Raw genomic sequence first — 21,380 nt, forward strand, 5'->3', positions numbered from 1 at the left:
TGCTTTCTCTTCTCCTGGTACCCCTATGAGGCGAATGGTGGACCTCTTAAAGTTGTCCCAGAGACTGTTAATACTATCCTCATTTTTTTAGATTCTTCTTTAGATTTTTTCTTCTTGTTCTGCTTTGTTATTTTTTGCTTATGTTCCAAATCATTGATTTGGTTCTCGGCTTCATCCATTCTACTGTTGTTTCCCTGTAAATTGTCCTTTATTTCAATTAGTGTATCCTTCATTTCTGACTGGGTCTTTTTATGCTGCTGTGGTTCTCACTAAGTTCCCTGAGCATCCTTACAACCAGCATTTTGAGCTCTGCATCTGACAGATTGCTTATCTCCATTTTGTTTAGTTCTTTTTTCTGGAGTTTTGATCTATTCTTTCATTTGGGCCATGTTTCTGGTCTCCTCATTTTGGCAGCCTTCCTATTTGTTTCTATGTATTAGGCAGATCTGCTTTGACTCTGTATCTTAGTAGTGTGGCCTAATGTAGTAGGCGTCCTGTAGGGTCCAGTGACAACAGCCTCCCTTATCACCCAAGCTGGATAATTGAGGCGCACCCTTTGTGTGGGGTGAGTATACCCTCCTCTTGTAGTGGAGCTTTGATTTATGTTGGCAGGTCAATGGGAGGGATTTACCCAGGAGCTACTAGGACTGGCTGTGACCAATGACCATTAACCTTTGCCCTCCATGGAGGATCAGCTGTGCAGGGCAGGGTGGCGGTGCTCCCAAGTGGTCTCTCCTCTGGGTGCACTGGCCCTGGGGTTTCCTGGGTGGTGCAAGCCAAGGTCAGCCCCCATCTGCATTTTGCCTGGGGCACCCTGCCTGAGCTGTAAAGCAATCTGAGACGGCTGCTATTTGTGCTGGGCTTGAAGGTTCCCAGGTGAAGCCAAGCTGTGACTCTAATCTGGCTGCTGCCAAGGGCTCACTGAAGCCAGCTGTTGCTTGTCTGATAGGATTTGGGAGTCAAGATCAGCCATTCTTAGGGAAAAGCAGCTTGGGCAGGCCCATAAATTGGGTGGGTTTAGAGCCTCTCTGGATCTCTAAGGTGGATCACAGAGTGTTAGCCAGGTTGATGGAGTCTCAGATATAGCACCAGCCTACTGGCTCTGTTGGGGCCGGGGGTGCACTCAGCAGAGGGACAATGGCCTCTGCGTGCCTTGAGCAGGACACTTCAGTCTCCCCCTGTATACCACTGGTACCTTTCAAGCTGCCACCCCGGTGCTGGAGCTAAGAGGGAGCAAGTCTAAGTAGGTGAGCCTGTGTGTGGGTATTTTAAGAGGAACTCCTTTGAGATCCAGCAGCCTCTTCCACCCATTCAATCCCCACTGTCAGAAGTTGTGGGGACTTATCTTCCTGGCACCGGAATCCTGGGCTGGGGGGCCTGGTGCGGGTCTGGAATTCCTTGCTCCTTAGATATCCCTCTCAAATTTTTATTATGTGGGTGTGGGGCCAGTTGGTTCAGAGTCCACACCCCTCCCACCTGTCTGAATGGATGTGATTTCTTCAATTCCATAGTTGTCAGACTTCCACTCAACTTTATTTTGACTTCCATTCAACTCAATTTCTGATGTTCTTGAGTGATGATTGTTCTATATTTTAGCTGTAATTTTGATGTGATAGGTGAAGAGGCAAGCCATGTCTGCCTACATTGCCACCTTGATTGGAAGCCCTGAAAAACTTTAAGTGTGTTCAAATTAGAATTTAAAGAGGGTTCTTGCACTGTGCTTGGTTCACAGATGTTGTCACTTTCTTTGGAGAAATATCTATTCCACCTTGCCCACTTCTAAATTGGTTTTTTATTGTTGAGTTGTAGGAGTCCTTTCCCTATCCTTAATATTAGCCCCCTATATATAATCTGCAAATATTTTCTCCCATCTAGTAGGTTGCCTTTTCACTCTTTTGATAGTTTTCTTGATACACAAGTTTTTAATTTTTCTTTTGTTACTTACCTTTTAAATCTCTTTTAATATATAGATTCCCCCTTCTCTTTTTTCCCCTTCTCTTTCAATTAATTTGTTGAAGAAACCTGGTCATTTTTCCTGTAAGGTTTATTGTAACTTAGAAAATTTTGATGACTATATTTTCTTATCATTCCATGTTCCTCTATCTACTAAATTTTCTACCAAGATGCAGGGATTGAACCCGTAAACTTTTGGTGTCTGTAACAAGGCTCTAACCAACTAAACCACCCAGCAAAGGCTATGGCAAGGGCAGGGCTATCTTAATAGATGGTGCTGTGTATACCAGGAGGCTGAAATGCAAATGTTTATAGAAAATGCTAAATATCACTGAAAGATACTGATAGTAAGAGTTATAAGACTTCAGTAAAATGTGAAATTATTTCCCAAGTTTGGATGATCAGAAGTAGGTATATTAAGCATGTGTAAGTGGGAAAGCCATATAAGATAAAGATTAATATAAATTAAAAAGAGAACCCTGGCCTGTGTGGCTCAGTTGCAGTGTCCCATGGACCAAAGTGTCACAGGTTCGATTCTGGTCAGGGCACATGGCTGTGTGGTAGGTTTGGCCTCCGGTTGGGCACATACAGGAGGTGGCCAATCAGTATTTCTCTCTCACGTCGATGTTTTTTTGAAACTCACTCTCTCTCCAAAAGCAAGGAAAAAAGTGTCCTTGGGTGAGAATTTAAAAAAAAATTAAAAATTAAAAAAAGATTGCTGGAAGAACAATGGGAAGTAAAGCTAACATGGTAATGCAGAAAGGAGGAATACAGGCTTGAAAAAGTAATGGCAGAGGAAGAAGACCACACCCTAATGGCTCCCAATCATGTAAAGCAGAGATGTGGGGCCACAGCCATTCAGAGAAAGGCAGGTAAGGATTTTATATCCAGACATTTCTGTGTTTTAGCTGAAACTAACTTCAGGTATATTTTAAATGGTTTTAATGACTTACTTTTTTTTGCATCACCAACTTTCTGTTGTTGTTTTTTAATTGTGGGGCAGGAATACTTCTCTTTAATAAAAAAGCCTATAGTAAGTTGTCAGATATTTTTTTCTTTAAAACACTTAGTGTTCATATGAAGGTACTCTAATATTATTAGTCAAAGGAACAAAGTATTTCGCCCATTGGCAGTATCACAAAAAAGTCAATAGTTTTTCTCCTAGTGTTCAAAGGAATATGGCAATGTGAAGAAATGGCCAAAGTGCTAGACTGACCTGGGCTTGGTGCCAAAAAAAGACCTCATGTTTCTTTTCTCTAGACATAACTCCATGTTTTTTACAAGGGTAGCTGTTTGAGAAAGAAAATTCCAGTCTTTCTTTGAAATACTGATGTAAATAAAAAGCTTGAATAAACACAGTTGAGACAGTGTGAAAATAGAATCCTACACTTTCAAGACAGATTATAGACAAGATCTTTGTACATCAGCATTCTAGGCATCTGACCTATGAATATGCTTTTTAAAAAAAACTGACACTTCAGAATATTTAGAGAAGAAATAATTTAAGACATACTTGTCACATCTAATTGTAAAACAAATGCTGTTAACTGACAATGTTTCAAAACTGTATGTCAAGTAGAGAAGTATTTCAAATAATTTGTATTTAAAAATTTGTTAAAAAATCCTTAGGGGCCACCTGAAGAGACGATTAAATTCTGTTACTGTGCTTCTCTGGAAATATTTAAAAACTAGAGTCATTATAATATGTGACTTGCCACTGAATGCAATTTTGAGAAGCCTGTTCCCCGAAGAGAAATTACCACATCTGTCATAAAAATATATTTATATCTTAAAACATGTCTCATAATTTATATTCAGTACATCTAAAACAAAAATTCATTCATTTATTTATTTATTTATGGGGGGAGGGGGAAGAAAGAGAGGGAGAGAAACATCGATGTGAAAGAGAAACATCGATTGACTGCCTCTCACACACACCCCCACCAGGGACTGAACCCACAAGCTAGGCATGTGCACTGACCAAGAACTGAACCTATGACCTCTTGCTTTGTGAGACACTGCTCAACCAACTGAGCCACACCAGTTAGGGCTATATGTAGCACATTTTCGAGGATGGTATTACATTGAGAATTCTGCTTGGATTTAAATACATACCTATGACTTACAATTTCCTTTTTTATAATGCATGGTGGGTAAAATGTTTTTATTTCAAGAATATAAAGACCATACTACCATTAGCTAGTTATAAGATTGTGGAAGCTTTGATAATGCTTTTATGTGGATTCTCTGAGACCTTCTCTTGTTACTGTAGATAGTCTGCCTTACTCCTCTATCCAGGCCTTAATGAAAACTGATGCTTGAATAATTTACCTGTAATTTCTAAGAGTTTGACAAAGTTACTTCTTACTTAATGAGTATTTTATTATGACTTGAAAACATTTATTAAATAACATGGTGTTACAACATTCTCTATGTAGATTCTCTACTGTATATTCTCTAACACACAGCTACAAACCTCATACCATAATTTGTTAATAATACTTTGGTTAATTAAAGTACATAAGAAGAAACTTAATAAATTATAATTACCTTTATCACCAAGGTCTCTAAAAAAGGTTGATCCACAACGAGTTCTTTGGATTGCTGCTAGTACATCCTGGATATCCTTCAAATACATACATATTAAAATCATTTAACTTAACTTATAAAAGTTAATTTTCTAACATAAATTTAAGTTAAAAATAAGAACCACTCCCTACACTCATTGCTTACCTTTTCTGTCAGCTTCTTGACGGAAGTTTTACCTACAGCAAAGAAAAACATGACTTAGTAACTATATTCCTTGGTGAACTTGACTTCCATTAAGAAAGAAGTCACTTATAAGACAAAAACAAACAATGAAATATTTATTAAAAAATAAAAGTTCGGCAATTGTAGCTAAAATTTTTAAATTAAAGTGACAAGCCAAAGAATTCTATCTGAACACAAAGACACTGCAGGTTCTTCATAAGACCTGTTTTCTATTTCACTCACCCCCATCTCAGACAAATGAAGTGTAATTGGCATACAATATCCTATTAATTTCAGTTGTGCATCATAGTGATTTGACATTTATATGCATTACAAAGTGATCACCACAATAAGTCTAGTTACCATCTGTCACCATACAAAGTTTTATAATATTATTGACCACATTCCTAATGCTGTATTTTACATACCTTTTATTTCTTAATCCCCTTCATTCTCCCTCAACCCCTCCCTCTCTGGAAACCACCAGTTTGTTGCCTGTATCTATGAATTTGTTTCTCTTTTGTTTTGTTTTTTTAGATTCCACATATAACTTAAATCATACACTTGTCTTTGTCTTACTTATTTCACTTAACATAGTATCTTTCAGGTTCATCTACAGACATATGAAATCTTGTAAATATCTTTGATTTATCTTAATTGCTTGCATCATAAATTCTTGCAAAACATGATTCTGTGTACATAATTATTAAAATCCGTCCTTTTGCTTTACTTATTAAAAATATACAGCTTCAATGTTTTAGGGAGCTATCTTTTTGAACCCTAAAAAGTCCTCTTAAGCTTATAGCTCTGTAGTCAAATTTTAAAGGGTAGCCAACATGACTGTCCATTCTAAAGTGATGTCACTTTTAATAATTTTCTATTGGATAACAGAGATTTAAATTCTTTCAGATTTCAGCCATTTTCTCTACTGTTTATATCACTTTCCTCTTGCCTGCTGTAATTCTAAAGCTATCACATTGTTTCTTTTGTTGGAATTTATTCTTGTAGCCTCAGCCATTTTACACAGCTAGAACAAAGCTAGAGAAGGTCTTGTTTTGTTTCTTACATAAGCCATGTGCATCACAAACTTCCAATTGCTCTCAAAACATCTGTGAGGTTCCTTTGGTACACTGAAAATTCAGGTGACAAGTTAAAAAATAAAAATGAATACTTTCACATGTGCCTTTTCTGTAGTTTGTATGCTTAATTAGGATCATAAACCTTGTGGGGATAAATTCTATTATTTGAAGTTAATAAACTGTCAAGATATTATTTTTCATTAATCAAAACATTAATTGTGAATATGATAATTTTTAGAAACATCTATGACCATGTTTATAAGCTTAGGTATTCCAGTTTGGGCTAATTTTTATTCCCTGATACATTACTACATCTCACCAAATGACAAAGGACTCTAGACTCTAATGTTAAGTACTACTCCATGAGATCATCCATAGATAAACCTTACCATTTATTTTACAAATCTAAGTGTCCATGTGAATGTGTATGTAGAATACATAGTTATATGATGTTGATAACCCCAGAAAGTTGTGAGTACATGTGTTTTTCTATCTTTGCATATTCTATTAAGTTAAAAAAGAAACTGACCATGATTCACATACCTTATACTGCTTTTCTTAAATTTATGTAACTATTAATTATCATATGCAGTTTCATTTTTAGACATTTAAGGTTAGCCTTATCAGTTTTTTAAAGAAGGACTGATCCTTGATCCTAATGGAAGAAGTATTCTAGAAAGTAAAACTGACATCTAGAAGGTGACATCTTGAGATGACAATATCAATGCTTTCTGAGAAATAATTTCTTTTTTTAAATATATTTTTTTACTGTTCAAATACATTTGTCTCCACCTTCCTGCCACCATTATCCCTTACCCTCCTCCCCCACCTCACTCCCTCAATCCTTTCCCACTTTGGCTTTGTCCATGGGTCCTTTATACATGTTCCTTGACGACCCTTCCCTTCCCTTTCCCTGGCCCTGCGCCCCCATTCCCTATTGATTCTGTTGGTTTCTTTTTTCTTTCAATGTTGCTGGTTATATTTTCCTTGCTTGTTTGTTTTGTTGGTTAAGTTCCACTTACAGGTGAGATCATATAATTTCTAAGGGATCTTTTATCTGCTTCACAGCTAGATTCCTTTCTGGCCTTCTAGGAATCTTTGGGCTTAAAAATATCTTTCTACTTGAAAGTGAGGAAGGATGGTAGCATTTGACTCCCTGCAATTGGTAGTCTTGATGCCAAACAGCTGAGCCAACACAACTCAATACTATGTGAGTGAAATACAACATAAAGGTATGAGCTAATCAAATAACATAACACCAGAATCACAGCTAAGAGCTAATTTGTAATACCCTACTAAGGTAGACAGTCCATATCTGTCTTACTTGTATGTAGCTCAGGGCTTAGCATTTAAATATTTGTTGAACGAGTAATTGAATGAAAATTTAAAAAGATTTCAGAATGTCTTCTTAGTGAGATCCCTGCCTTTACATGGTTAATAAATTATTATCCCCATTTTACAAATAAAACAGAGCCCAGCGAAAGGTAGGGGAATTAGGTCATGGTATGGGCACTGCAGGGTTTCTTTTGTCATACAGACTTTTCAAAAACAGGTGTTGGGCATCTTGAGTTCCATTAAAATGGGAACCTGTGGACTAGTTTCAACACTTCAGAAAGCTTTACAGAACTGACAGTTAAGCATGTATGATCATAGGGGAAGTTTTTTTTTTCCCTTTTGATTATAACTTGGTACTTCTATGTATATTTGATTATCAAAATGGAGAAACTATGTACTTAATAAGCTTCTCTTGTAAAAATACATTTTCAAAATGAAATCAATGCTTGAAAAATGGATAAAGAAATTTGCTGATAAAAATTTGGGGGCATTTTCTTACACAAAATTCGTTTTTAGATTAAAAAAGATAATGCAGAGCTACCAGGGGTGAACCCCTATTCTCTTGTACTTCCCCCCCTCCTAAGTTAATGAACTTTACCCTGAGTAAGAGAGGGATTAGTAAGATTTTTTCAGCAGGTGGTCATCTCACCCAGGTGTGCTCAGTCTTATACCACTTGTTCTTGGGCTGAGCCAGTAGACAGACCAAAGTACCAACTCAGAGGCCCATGGTCAGATCTGCTACATGAGTAGCAGTAACAACACAGGACATACAGGACATAGTAAACAGACCTGACTATTTTTATTCATATTTTTCTATTTAGGGATAAAACCCATCTGTAAGTAATCTGGTTTTACCTTCAGGTTGTTTTTTTTTTTTTTTGGTTGGGGGGAGAAGACTCCTGCTCTCTCTCTTTTTTTTTTTTTTGGCTATTTCTACTTACATATGTGTAAGAAAATTCAGTCTTACTATTTTCATAGCTATTCCATATGTATTTCATATTTTACACACTCCAATATATGGAAATAACAGAAAGGGGGAAAACTTAGCAAAAAAAGTAGATCTACAGTTGAGGCTATAAGGTTCCACTGTACAATATGAAAGCATGGATTTCACACACTGAGGCTTTTCTTGGCAGGGGAGGTACAGATCTTCCAGTACTAGGATGGAATTTTCGCCGAGGGAGTAGAAAGATTTTAAAGGTCTCCACCTATTCTAAAGATTCCATTGTGTGTTTTTCTTTTTCTTCTTCTTTTTTTTTTTTACTATTGACAGAGAATTCTTAAGTAAAACCAGGAACAAGCACATTTTGTTATAGGCAAACAGCTATTTTAATACTTAAAATAAGCAAAACTGAATTAATACATAGTAAGTTGTATGGGTCAAATAAATCTTTCCTTTAGCCAGTCAAATTATTTGATAATCCTAACTATAAAGACATTACTAATGACATCTAATTCTATTTAATTTTACTGGAGATAAGTGGACTTATGACATAAAAAAATTAGACAACAGCAACACTTCCATTTCATATCTTTTGAAATAAAAATATAAAACAACTTGGCCTCAATATTAGGATTAGTGTAAGAGAGAGGTGATTACTCCAATACTTGGTTGAATTCAATCACAATTACTACAGAAACCAAAGTAGAAAACGTGGATTAGCAAAACAACTGAACTAGTATTATTAATAAAAGTAATAACCAGAGGGGAAAAAAGTACTAGTTCAGTGGTGGTATTTTCCTTCAACAAAGCATATGGCTTGGCTTGTTTACTTGTGCTGGAATATTTAAATACTAAGAAATACCATCTGGTTGGTACTTGTTGTAGAGGAAGACAAATGGTGATCCCCTGAAATAACTAAAACTGGCCTTCTTGTCAACTTTGCTTGAGATACATTTAAATTGTTTTTGAAAACAAAAAAAGAAATGTGCCCCTCCAATTTTTTTTTCTTTTTGCAACATCAAGCACTGTGAAATAATATGAACATCATACACAACAAATTAATTAGTTTGAAAACTGATATAAAGGGGTAAATACAGCAGCTAAGAAACTAAATAATGGGGAGAGGACAAAATAAGGAAAAACTTCTCCAAATAAGAGATGCTTAGTTAAGACCTGGAGAATTACAGTATCCCTCCCCATCCCCTGCAGTTTCTCTTTCTGCAGTTTGTTATCTGCCTCCATCATGGTCTCATATTAAGTGGAAAATTTCACAGGTAAACAATTCTTAAATTTCACATTGTGCATTGTTCAGAGCAGTGTGATAAAATCTAACGCTGTCCCAGTCTGTCCTTCTGGGGACATGAAACATTCTTTTATCCAGTGTCTCCATGCTGTAGACACTACCAGCCTGTAAGTCACATAGCAGCCATCTCTGTTATCATACCAACTGTCACAGGATCACAGGGCTGTGTTCAAGTCACTTTTATTTTACTTAACAAGTGCCCCAAAGCACAGGAGCAGTTTAAACTTCATCACGGGTATGCATGTATAGGAAAAAACCGTATGTATAGCATTTGGTGCTCTACCCAGTTTCAGGTATCCACTGGGGATATTGGAATGCATCACCCTGTGGATAAGTGGAAAGACTCTAGCATGAATGAGCTCAGAGAAGTGGGGTTAATGGCATACTGGGAAGAGTGTATACATCAATTCCGAGATGGGAAGAAAGGAGGCCCTGTCAGCCTCTCTCTTCTCTTGGGGTGAGATAGAAGGAGAGGCTGAGTGTGCAAGTTCTGGTGGCAGGAAGCTGAAGTAATTACTATCTAAGGACTTATATTTTCTGAGCTGGTAATCAGGTAATTTGCTAGAGTGTGTAGGACAAAGTGGAAAGCTGGGGTTTGTAGACACTTAGTATGCTGCATTGGAAGTTGCTAGTAAAAAGAAATACAACCTATTTGTACATAGAAATGATGTGTCTTATGTAACCCTGATAACGTACTAGTTTTAGTAGTTTTATTATTTGTAGATGCTTTGGGGTTTTCTACGTAGATAATCATGTCTCTGAACAAGGACAGATGACAGATGCTTTTAAATCTGTAGGTCTCTTTCTTTCCCCTCCCCTCCCCCCTTCTTAGAGGAGATGTCCAAAGACAGGCAGATTCATGGGCCTGGTGTTCGGGTGAGAGGTCTAGTCTGCAGAAACACAGAAATTAGTGTATAGGAAACAGCTAAATCACTAACTGAATAAGATCATTAAGTAAGAAGGTAAAAAGGAGGAGAGAAGACGGTTTGAAGATAGAATCTTACAAAATAATTTCTAAGGTAGGCCTTAAGTAGGTTCCTGCCAGGAGATTGAAGGCTTTTGGAAGGCCCATATCTTACTAATTGCCTATATCCTCCAGGGTCTTTATTATAGCATGAAACACTTAATTAGCATCAAATATCAGACTTATCTGAGTTGCTTTATGTATCCAGGGTTACATGTATCCACAAATCGCCATTAAAACTAGGTCTTATAACCAGGAATTAGAGCTTGTCACTCTTGCAGAAGCCTTTGCTTTATAAACAAGTTATGTAATGAATCTTGGGAGAGAATTCTTGAACTGAACAAATCTTTTAGGCTAATATTTTGTTGAAATTTATGACAGCTCAGTTGGTCAGAGCATCATCCCTACATGCCAAGGTTGTGGGTTCAATCTCTGGTTAGGGCACATAAAAGAATCAACCAATGAGTGCATAAATTAGTGAAACAACAAACTGATGTTTCATTCTTTCTCTTTCTTCCCCTCTCTAAAATGAATCAATTTTTTTTAAAAGCTTTCTTTAAAAATAATTATGATAAGAGAGTTAACCCTGGACTTAATCAGGAGGGGCTGTGAGAGAAGCTCTCTCATGCAATGTCTTGGCAACATTCCTATAGGAATGATGAGGGTTACAACAGATCTCTGTGGTTGTAACCACGCCACCCCTAACTGCCTTTTTTCCAGTGTAAAGTACTTTCCTCCATCCACGTCAGTTTCAGTTCTTCATGTGTACCACACTGCAATCCTTCCTTTTTTTCCCCAAATAAATCCTTTTAGATGGTAGAGTACCCAGTTGACTTTTTACAGTCAACAGCTTGTTGATGCCACATTCTAAAACTGTTGAAACTGGTGACAAAGGACCTTATAAAAATGTACAGTTTTTCTAGTTTCTTATTACAACAATCACAACAACACACCAGAAATCATATGTATATGAATGTCAGAAAAAAGAATCCAAGTCAACTGACAAATTGAGTCATTTCAGAATTTCATGCTTTTAACTGTGTTTTGTTATTTGTTGCACAGAAATTCCACAAAAGAGGATTAGACTGATGAAATTCCAAAGAACCTTGAGTTTAGAATTATTTTACAGAAGCTATTATAAGTGTAATAGTATGTTTTGTGCTTGGATTGTGAAAAGAATGATATATTTATAGAATGGTATTTTTAAATGTTCTTTATGCTTTATGTGTAACTCATCCCTTCTTTTTAATGATTCCTTTTTATATCACTCAGAGAGCAACAGTAAGCAAGTTGATTATAAGCACAGTATAAAGAAAATAAGGAGAGAGAGAAATCGTCCTTTTGAACACCACCCCCATCTGCCAAGGAGGAGCAATCTGTCTTTAAGAATGAAAAGCATGGGAGACTTCAAGATGGCAGAGGAGTGAGTGGAAGTCACACTGACCTCCTCCCAGGAACAATCTGGAATTACAACTAAATTGTGCAGAAATCACCTGGAAAACAACTGAACAATAGTGAGAGAGGAGCCTTAAAATTTCGCACAGACAGAGGAACTAGCTTTGGCATGACCTAACTGGTAAGGAATGCAGTAGAGGCTCAAGAAGGTGGAATAGGCACCTGTGGGCAGTAGTGCCACAGGGATACTAAAAAGACCAGTTGGATCCACCTGAGAAGAGCAGGCTCTAAACCATAAGCAGGGATCTCCAGCTTAGAGCACCAGAACTCCAAAAGATAGCAGGGAGCTGTGAAATGTGGCGGGGTGCTCTCTGGCAGAGACAGGTGGCTGGAACTGCAAAAAGCCATTTAAAGGGACAATGCAAACATTTGTAGTGGCAGCCACTTACCCTGGGCTCTTGTGGAGGTAGGGGCAGAGTAAGGTGAAGCTTCCTGAGGAGAGACTAGAGAGGGAGGATTTGGAAAAAACTCCTGAAAACAGACAGTGGCCAGCAGGGTCCTGGTGCTGACTCACCCCCCATTCCACAGCTGCCATCTTGCTCAGGCACACAACTCCCCCAAACAGCAGCAGTGTGAAAGGACATGATAGCCCCATCCACAGGAGGGACCATGCCCTGCCATGACTGCTGAGGGACACTGACTAGATTAACAACTGGAGGAAGAGACAGAGACAGTAGATTCCTGAAAGTCTCTTAAAGACTACCTAAGGTAAGATGGGGTCAACAGTTGACATCATCAGAGGCAGATACAGAAAGAAAGGGAAAAAAAATGCTCTCCTACCATAGAAGTTCACACTATAAAGTCAGGAGGTCAAGGAATATCCATTTAAGAAGCAGAAGCAAAAAAGAAGAGTCTCACAAATAATGGGAAGAAAAAGAAACACCCCCACTCTAAGGGAAAGGAGGAATCCCCACAAAGAGAACTAAATGAAAGAGAGGCAAATAAAGTGTCAGATACTGAGTTCAAAACAATGGTTCTAAGGAAGCTCAGTGAGCTCAAAGAGAATTACAAAAATACAGGGAAACTATGAGGAACTTACTGTAACCTATACCAGCATGAAAAAAGACATGGAAACTATCAATAACAGGCAAGAAATGAAGAATACAATTTCTGAATTGAAGAACACAGTAGAAGGAATCAAAAGCAGGCCTGATGAAGCAGTGGATCAAATCAGTGAGTTAGAGGACAAGATAGAAAAAAAGCTCCCTAAAGAGCAAGAAATTAAAAAAAGACTAAAAAAGAATGAAGAGGTGTTCAGGGAAGTGCAGGACACCCTGAAACGTAAAAATATCGGTATAATAGGGATACCAGGAGGAGAAGAAGAGGAGCAGGGATACAGAACCTGCTGAAAAAAGTAATGATGGAATACTTCCCTAATTGGAGGAGAGAAAAAGCCACACAAGTCCAGGAAGCACAGATGATCCCATTCAAGAGGAACCCAATGAGGCCCACTCTAAGACACATCATCATTAAAATGGCAAATATGAAAGAGGAACAGAGAATCCTAAAGGCAGCAAGGGAGAAACAGGTAGTACCATACAGGGAGCCCTGATATGGCTAGCAGCTGACTTCTCAATAGAAACACTACAAGCCAGAAGGGAATGGCAAGAAATATTCCAAGTAATGAAAAGCAAGAGCCTGCAGCCAACACTGCTCTACCCAGCAAGGCTCACACATTAAATTGGAAGGGGAAGTAAGGAGTTTCCCAGACAAAAGAAAGCTAAAACAATATACCTCTGGAAGAACAGACAATATGACAGAGGAGTAAGTGTAAGTCACATTGACCTCCTCCCAGGACCAAACTGGAATTGCAACTAAACTGTGGCGAAATCACCAGAAAAACAATGGAATGATAGCAAGAGAGGAGCCTTGGAAAATCAGAGACAGTGGAATCGGCTTTCGCACAACCTAATGGGTGAGAAGTGCAGTGTAGGCTCGAGAGGGTGGGCTACCCACAGAGGGCAGTGACAGAGGGGTATTGAAACGGCCAGTTGGATCCCCCTAAGAAGAGCAGGGTCTGAATCATAAGCGAAGATCTCCAGCCTACAGCACCAGAGCCCAAAAAGAACACAGACAAAAGACAACCGAGAAAAGCATAGTGGTGCTCTCTGCCAGAGACAGGTGGTTGGTTACACAAAGAGATGTTTAAAAGGCCAAAGCAAAAATTTGCAGTGGCAGCCACTTACCTTGGTCTCTGGGCAGAGGTGGGGACAGAGTGGGCTGGAGCCATCTGAGGAGAGATGACTGAGAAAGCTTTGGGGAGAGAACTGAGACAGTGGCCAGCAGGGCCACTTTAATGACTCACCTCTCACTCCATAGCTTCCATCGAGCTCAGGCATAAAGGACACAATAGCCTCACCTCCAGGAGGCTCTGCCCCGGCCAAAAGTTGCATGTAGGCATTGCTGCTGAGTGCAGAGTGGCTGCCACAGAAAGTGCATCCCTGGCTAAAGGGGACACAGAGCTGTCTAGAGATGCTTGAGGAGAGATTGGAGAAGGAATCGTTTGGGAGAGAACTGAGGGCATAGCCAGGGGGATCCCACTGCTGACTCCTTCCCCATTCCAGTCTCCATCTTGCTCAGGCAGGCCACGCCCCAGAGAGGCAGCAGTGGGAAAGGAAACAAAAGACCTACCCTGAGGACACTCTGCCCCAGCCAGGAGTTGCATGCAGTCCTGGGTGTTGAGTACAGATTGGCTGGCACAGAGAGTGGATCCTCAGCTAATGGGGACAAAGAGCTGTCTACAGACGCTTGAGAAGAGACTGGAGACGGAGGCACTGGGGAGAGAACTGAGGGAGTAGCCCGGGGGCTGGGGGGGCCCCAATGCTGACTCCTCCCCAATTCTGCAGTCTCCATCATGACAGGCAGGCCACGCCCCAGAGTGGCAGTGGTTTGAAAAGAAAAAATACCACCGCCCTCAGGAGGCAATGCCCCGCCCTGTGGTGCCTAAGCCTGACGGCTGAAGGTAGAGTGACTAGATTAACAATTGTGGGAGACAGAAACAGACAGTAGATTCCTGGAAGTCTTGAATAGACTGCGTAAAGTCAGACAGGGTCAACCTCTGACATCATCATCAGAAGACCCAAAAAGAAATGAAAAAAACAAACAAACAAAAAACAACCTGTCTACTACCATAGAAGTACAATCCACAAAGTCAGGAAATCGAGACAGGTCAATTTAAGGAGAAGTAAAAAAGAACAGTCTCACAAATAATGGGAAGGAAAAGAAAAACCACCCAAACGAGGGGAATGGAGAAATCCCCACAGAGAGAACTAAATGGAGGAAAGTAAATTATGAGATATTGAGTTTAAAACAAGGATTTTAAGGAAGCTCAATGAGCTCAGTGAGCTCAAAGAAAATTATGAAAAACTACTGGGAAGCTATGAAGAACTTACTGCAAACTATATCAGCATGAAAAAGGACATAGAAACTATCAATAAGAGACAAGAGGAAATGAAGGATACAATTCTGAATTGAAGACCACAGTAGAAGGAATCAAAAGCAGCCTAGAAGCAGAAGATTGAATCAGCAAGCTGGAGGAAAAGGGAGAGGAAAGCTCCCAGAAAGAACAAGAAATTGAAAAAAGACAAAAAAAGAATGAAGAGGTGTTCAGGGAAATGCAGGATAATCTGAAACATATCTGTATAATAGGGATACCAGAAGGAGAAGAGGAGGAGCAAGAAATAGAAAACCTGTTGGAAAAAGTAATGATGGAAAACTTCCCTAATTGAAGGAGAGAAAAAGAAAAATCACACAAGTCCAGGAAGCACAGAGTTCCCCATTCAGGAGGAACCCAATAAGGCCCACTCCAAGACACATCATCATTAAAATGGCAAATATAAAAGACAGAGAATCCTAAAGGCCGCAAGGGAGAAACAGGTAGTAACATCCCGGGAGCCCTGATATGGCTAGCAGCTGACTTCTCAACAGAAACACTACAAGCCAGAAGGGAATGGCAAGAAATATTCCAAGTCATGAAAAGCAAGAGCCTGCAGTTAAGACTACTCTACTCAGCAAGGCTTTCAATGAAGTCAGAAAGTCAAATAAGGACTTTCCCAGACAAACAAAGGCTAAAAGTATACACCTCCAGCAAACCAGCACTACAAGATATGCTAAAGGGACTGGTTTAAGATGATGAAGAAAAAGAGTGAGAAAGAGAGGAACACAGGTACAAAGGGAAAAAATGAGTAAGTACCTATCAATAATAACCTTAAATGTAAATGGACGAAATACCTCAATCAAAAGGCACAGGATAGCTGAATGGATAAGAAAACATAACCCGAACATATGCTGCCTACAAGACATGCACCTCAGAACAAAGGACCTACACAGTCTGAAAGTAAAGGGATGGCAAAAAATATTCCAAGCAAATGGACAGGAAAAGAAAGCATGGGTAGCAATACTTGTATCAGGCAAAATAAATTTCAAGACAAGGACATAAAAAGAGACCCAGCAGGACACTTTATAATGCACAAAACAGATTTCAAAACAAAGACCATGGAAAGATACTCACAAGGACACTGTATAATGCTCAAAGAAAGAATCCATCAAGAAGACATAAACATTGTAAACATATATTCACCCAACACAGGAGCACCGAAATACATAAGGAAAATCTTGGAGGACTTCAAGAAAGATATACAGCCCCACACTGATAGTAGGGGATTTTAATACCCCACTGTCAAAAACGGATAAATCTTCAGAACAAAACATCAACAAGAATATTGTGGAACTGAATGATCCATTAGATCAAATGGAGTTAACTGACACATATAGAACATTTAATCCCAAAGAAGCAAAATGCACAGTCTTGCAAAATGCACAGTCTTTTCAAATGCACAAGGAACATTTTCAAAGTAGACCACATGATAGGACAGAGAAGAAGCCTCAACAAATTCAGGAAAATTGAAATAACAAGCATTTTCTCGGACCACAAGGGTTTGAAACTGGAAAGCAACTTCAAGGAAAAAACTCAAAAAACATTCAACCTCCTGGAGACTGAATAGCTCACTATTAAACAATGAATGGGTCAATAATGAGATAAGAGAAGAAATCAGAAAGTTTCTGGAAACAAATGAAAATGAACAGACAACAGTCCAAAATCTATGGGACATAGCAAAGGCAGTCCTGAGAGGGAAGTTCATAGCAAAACACTTCTACCTCAAAAAGATAGAAATATTTCAAATAAATGACCTAACCCTACAACTGCAAGAACTGGAGAAACAACAGTAAACAAATCCCGGAGCAAGTAGAAGGAAGGAAACAATCAAGATCACAGCAGAGTAACAATTCAAAGGATCAACCAATCCAGGAGCTGATTCTTTGAAAAGATAAGCTAAATTGACAAGCCTTTAAGCAGACTCATCAAGAAAAAAAGGAAAAGGGCCCAAATAAATAATATTACAAATGCAAGAGGAGAAATAACAACTGATACCACAGAAATACAAAGGATGGTAAGAAATTACTATGAACAGCTATATGCCAAGGAATTTGAAATCCTAGATGAAATGGACAAATTTCTATAAAAGTATAGTCTTCCAACACTGAATGAAGAAGCAAAAAGCATCAACAGACCGATAACAGCTGGGGAAATTGAATCAGTAATCAAAAAACTCCTGGCACAGAAAAGCCCTGGACCAGATGGTTTCACAGGAGAATTGTACAAAACATTTAAGGAAGAGCTAACTCCGTCCTTCTCAGATTATTCCAAAAAACCCAAGAAGAGGGAATACTCCCACTCTTTTTATGAGGCCAGCATCATCCTAATCCAAAACCAGATAAAGACACAACAAAGAAAGAAAACTACAGGCCAATATTGCTGATGAACACAGATGCTAAAATCCTCAACAAAATATTGGCAAACTTCATCCAGCAATATATTAGAAAGAATCATCCACTATGATCAAGTGGGATTCATCCCCAGGATGCAAGGATGGTTCAATATACACAAATCAATAAATGTAAAACATCATATAAACCGAAGGAAAGACAAAAACCACATGATCATCTCAATCTATGTGGAAAAAGCATTTGATAAGGTACAGCCCCCATTTATGATGAAAATACTCAGCAACATGGAAATAAAGAGGACATACTTCAACATAATAAAGACCATATATGAAAAACCTACAGCTAACATCATACTCAACGGGAAAAAACTAAAAGCTCACACTAAGATTGGGAACAAGAGACGAATGTCCGCTTTCACCACTTCTATTCAAAATAGTATTTGAATTCCTAGCCACAGCAGTCATATAAGAAAAAGAAATAGGGGCATCCAAACTGGAAAGGAGGAGGTAAAACTCTCATTGTTTGTAGATGACATGATAATGTACATAGAAAACCGTGTAGACTCCACCAAAAAAACAACCCGATCTAATAAGTGAATTTGACAAAACAGCAGGATACAAAGTCAATATTCAGAAATCGAAGGCATTTGTGTACACCAACAATGAAATAGCAGAAGCAAGAATCAAAAAAAAAAAAAACAACAACAACAAAAAACCATTTGCTATAGCAACAAGGAAAATAAAGTACCTAGGAATAAATTTAAATAAGGAGATAAAAGACCTGTACGCAGAAAACTATGAAACACTGAAGAAAGAAATTAAGGAAGATAAAAATAAATGGAAGCATATACCGTGTTCATGGACTGGAAGAATTAACATTATCAGAATGTATCCATACTACCCAAAGCAATTTATAGATTCAAAGAAATCCCTAATAAAATACCAAGGATGTATTTCACAGACATAGAAGAGACATTTCAAAGATTTATATGGAACCATAAATGACCCTGAATATCCAAAGCAATTTTGAGAAAGAAACATAAAGCAGGAGGGATCACAATACCAGACATGAAACTATAATACAAGGCCACTATAATCAAAACAGTCTGGTACTGGCATAAGAACATACAGATAAATTGGTGGGACAGAATAGAAAGCCCAGAAATAAACTCATGTCTCTATAGTCAATTGATATTTGACAAAGGGGGCAGAAGCATACATTGGAGTAAAAATAGCCTCTTCAACAAATGATGTTGGGAGAGCTGGACTTGCAAAAAACTGAAATTCGATCACCAACTGACACAAAAATAAACTCAAGATGGATAAAAGGCTTAAATATAAGTTACAAGACCATAAAAGTCCTAGAGAAGAACATAGGCATGAAACTCTCAGATATCCCATGCAGCAATATTTTCACTGATATGTCCCCTAAAGCTTTGGATATAAAGGAATGAATAAACAAGTGGGATCTCATCAAAATAAGAAGATTCTGCATGGCTAAAGAAAACATCAGCAAAATGAAAAGGAGACCAACCGTATAGAAAAATATATTTACCAATGATACATCAGATAGGGGGTTTGATATCCAAAATATATAAAGAACTCACATGTCTCCACTACAGGAAGACAAACAATCCAATTAAAAAATGGGCAATGGACCTGGGCAGACACTTCTCCAAGGAAGAGATACAGAGGGCCCAGAGACATTTCAGAGGATGCTCAGCATCACTAGCCATCAGAGAAATGCAAATTAAAACCACAATGAGATACCACTTCACACTGGTCATAAACAGATCAACAAACAACAGGTGCTGGAGAGGCTGTGGAGCAAAGGGAATCCTAGTACACTGTTGGCGGGAATGCAGACTGGTGCAGCCACTGTGGAAAACAGTGTGGAATTTCCTCAAAAAGCTGAAAATGGAACTGCCTTTTGACCTGGCTATTCCACTGCTTGGATTATACCCTAAGAATCCCAAAACACCAGTTCAAAAGAACCTATGCACTCCAATGTTTATAGCAGTACAATTTACAATAGCCAAGTGCTGGAAGCAACCTAAATGCCAATCAGTAGATGAGTGGTCAAAAAACTATGGTACATTTACACAATGGAATACTACGCAGCAGAAAGAAAGAGCTAGTACCCTTCACGATGGCATGGATGGAACTGGAGAGCATTATGCTAAGTGAAATAAGCCACGGGGTGAAAGACAAATACCATATGATCTCACCAATAATCAAGGAAAATATAACCAGCAACAGTAAAAGAAAAAAGAAACCAACAGAATCCAGAGGGCAGGCGGGGGAGGGGCGGGAAGGGAAAGGTCATGTCAAAGAACATGGATAAACGACCCATGGAGAAAGCCAAAGTGGGAAAGGACTGAGGGAGTGAGGTGGAGGAGGGGGCAGGGGATGGTGGTGGCAGGATGGTGGAAACAAATGTATTTGGAAAATAAAAAGATAACATAATAGTTAAAAAAAAGAAACTGAATATTGCTTGGCCTTCTCTTGTTCTAGAAAGGCCCACGAAAGCACATATTCTTTTAATTAATTTGGTGGTAGTAAGATAAAAACTGAAGAAAAAGATTTCTCCTTAAATGTTATAAAATATTTATTATTAAAAAAATCACTGATAAATTTTCCAATTAAGGAAAAAGTAGAAACCAGACATCCTAGCAGGCAATTTGGCAATATACTTCAAAAGTCTTAAAAAATTTGTATTTTATGCTCCCGGTCAAGATGGCAGCATAGGTAAACATGGCTTGCCTCCTCACAAAACCACATCAAAATTACAAATAAAATATAGAACAACCATCACTCAGAAATGTCAGAAATCGAGTTGAATGGAAGTCTATGGAATTAAAGAAACCATGTCCTTTCAGTCTGGTAAAAGGGGTGGAGATGCACAATGTGCTGGTCCCACATCCATGTGTGGTGGATAAAAATTTGGGAGGGAAATGTCAAGCATGAAGAGTTCCAGCTCCACACCAGGACCCCAAGCCCAGGATTCCAGTGCCAGGAAGATTAAGTTCCCATAACTGCTGGCTGCAAAAACAGTGGGTATTCAGTTAGTAGAAGAAAGCTACAGTTCCAAGCAGTTCCCCTTAAAGAACCTACACAAAGACTTACTCAGATGTACTCCCTCTGAGTTTCGGCACAGGGGTTACTGATATCTCCCAGATAGAAAGTTGGGCAGAGGCCACTGTCCCTTTTCTGAGCCATCCCCCACATGAGTTGGCAGGCGGGTGCCATATCTGAGCCTCCGTCAACCTGGCTAACACTGTTTGGAAATTCCTGAGACTCTGTCCTACCCAACTTATGAGTCCACCCAAGTTATTAACCATGACTTTTCCATATGAATGGATGTTCTTGGCTCATGCTTAACAACTTTCTAAATCTATCAAACAAACAACTAAGTGGCCCCAGGCTCTGCACTAGCAGAAGACAGCTCAGATTCATAACTTGGGTTTGCCTGTGAATCTCCAAGTCCTGCACAAGTAGCAGCCATCTCAGATTACTTTATAGCCCATGTGAGGTAGCCCCAGGCAGTACACAGTTAGGGGCTGACCTTGGTCTACACCACCCGGGAAACACAAATACCATATGATCTCACTATAAGTGGAACCTAATGAAGAAAACAAATGAACGAGAAAAGAAGAACCAGAGACATGGAAATAAAGAACAAACTGATGGGGACTGGAGGGGTGGGGAGAGGGGGATAACAGGGTAAGAAGGGGTACATGTATAAAGGACACATGGACAAGGACAATAGGGAGGGAACTGTCTTTGGGAGTGGGGGATGGACAGGGCAGGG

General features: G+C 38.9%; 1 protein-coding gene across 3 annotated transcripts in view; it reads right to left on the bottom strand.

Annotated features, from left to right (window-relative positions):
- The window catches only part of MICU2 (mitochondrial calcium uptake 2), a 100,175-nt gene that overhangs the window by 32,694 nt on the left and 46,101 nt on the right, over positions 1–21,380 (bottom strand). For all 3 annotated transcript variants that reach the window (XM_054587990.1, XM_054587989.1, XM_054587991.1), the window contains exons 3-4: positions 4,687–4,718; positions 4,504–4,579 (exon numbers count right to left, since the gene is read on the bottom strand). In XM_054587990.1, coding sequence (XP_054443965.1) covers positions 4,504–4,579; positions 4,687–4,718 — 108 coding nt within the window. The remainder of the gene's footprint in view (positions 1–4,503; positions 4,580–4,686; positions 4,719–21,380) is intronic.

This window comes from Pteronotus mesoamericanus, unplaced genomic scaffold, assembly GCF_021234165.1.
Source record: "Pteronotus mesoamericanus isolate MK-2021 breed Mesoamerican mustached bat unplaced genomic scaffold, CSHL_Meso_final scaffold_125, whole genome shotgun sequence".
NCBI classification, from domain to species: Eukaryota; Metazoa; Chordata; class Mammalia; order Chiroptera; family Mormoopidae; genus Pteronotus; species Pteronotus mesoamericanus.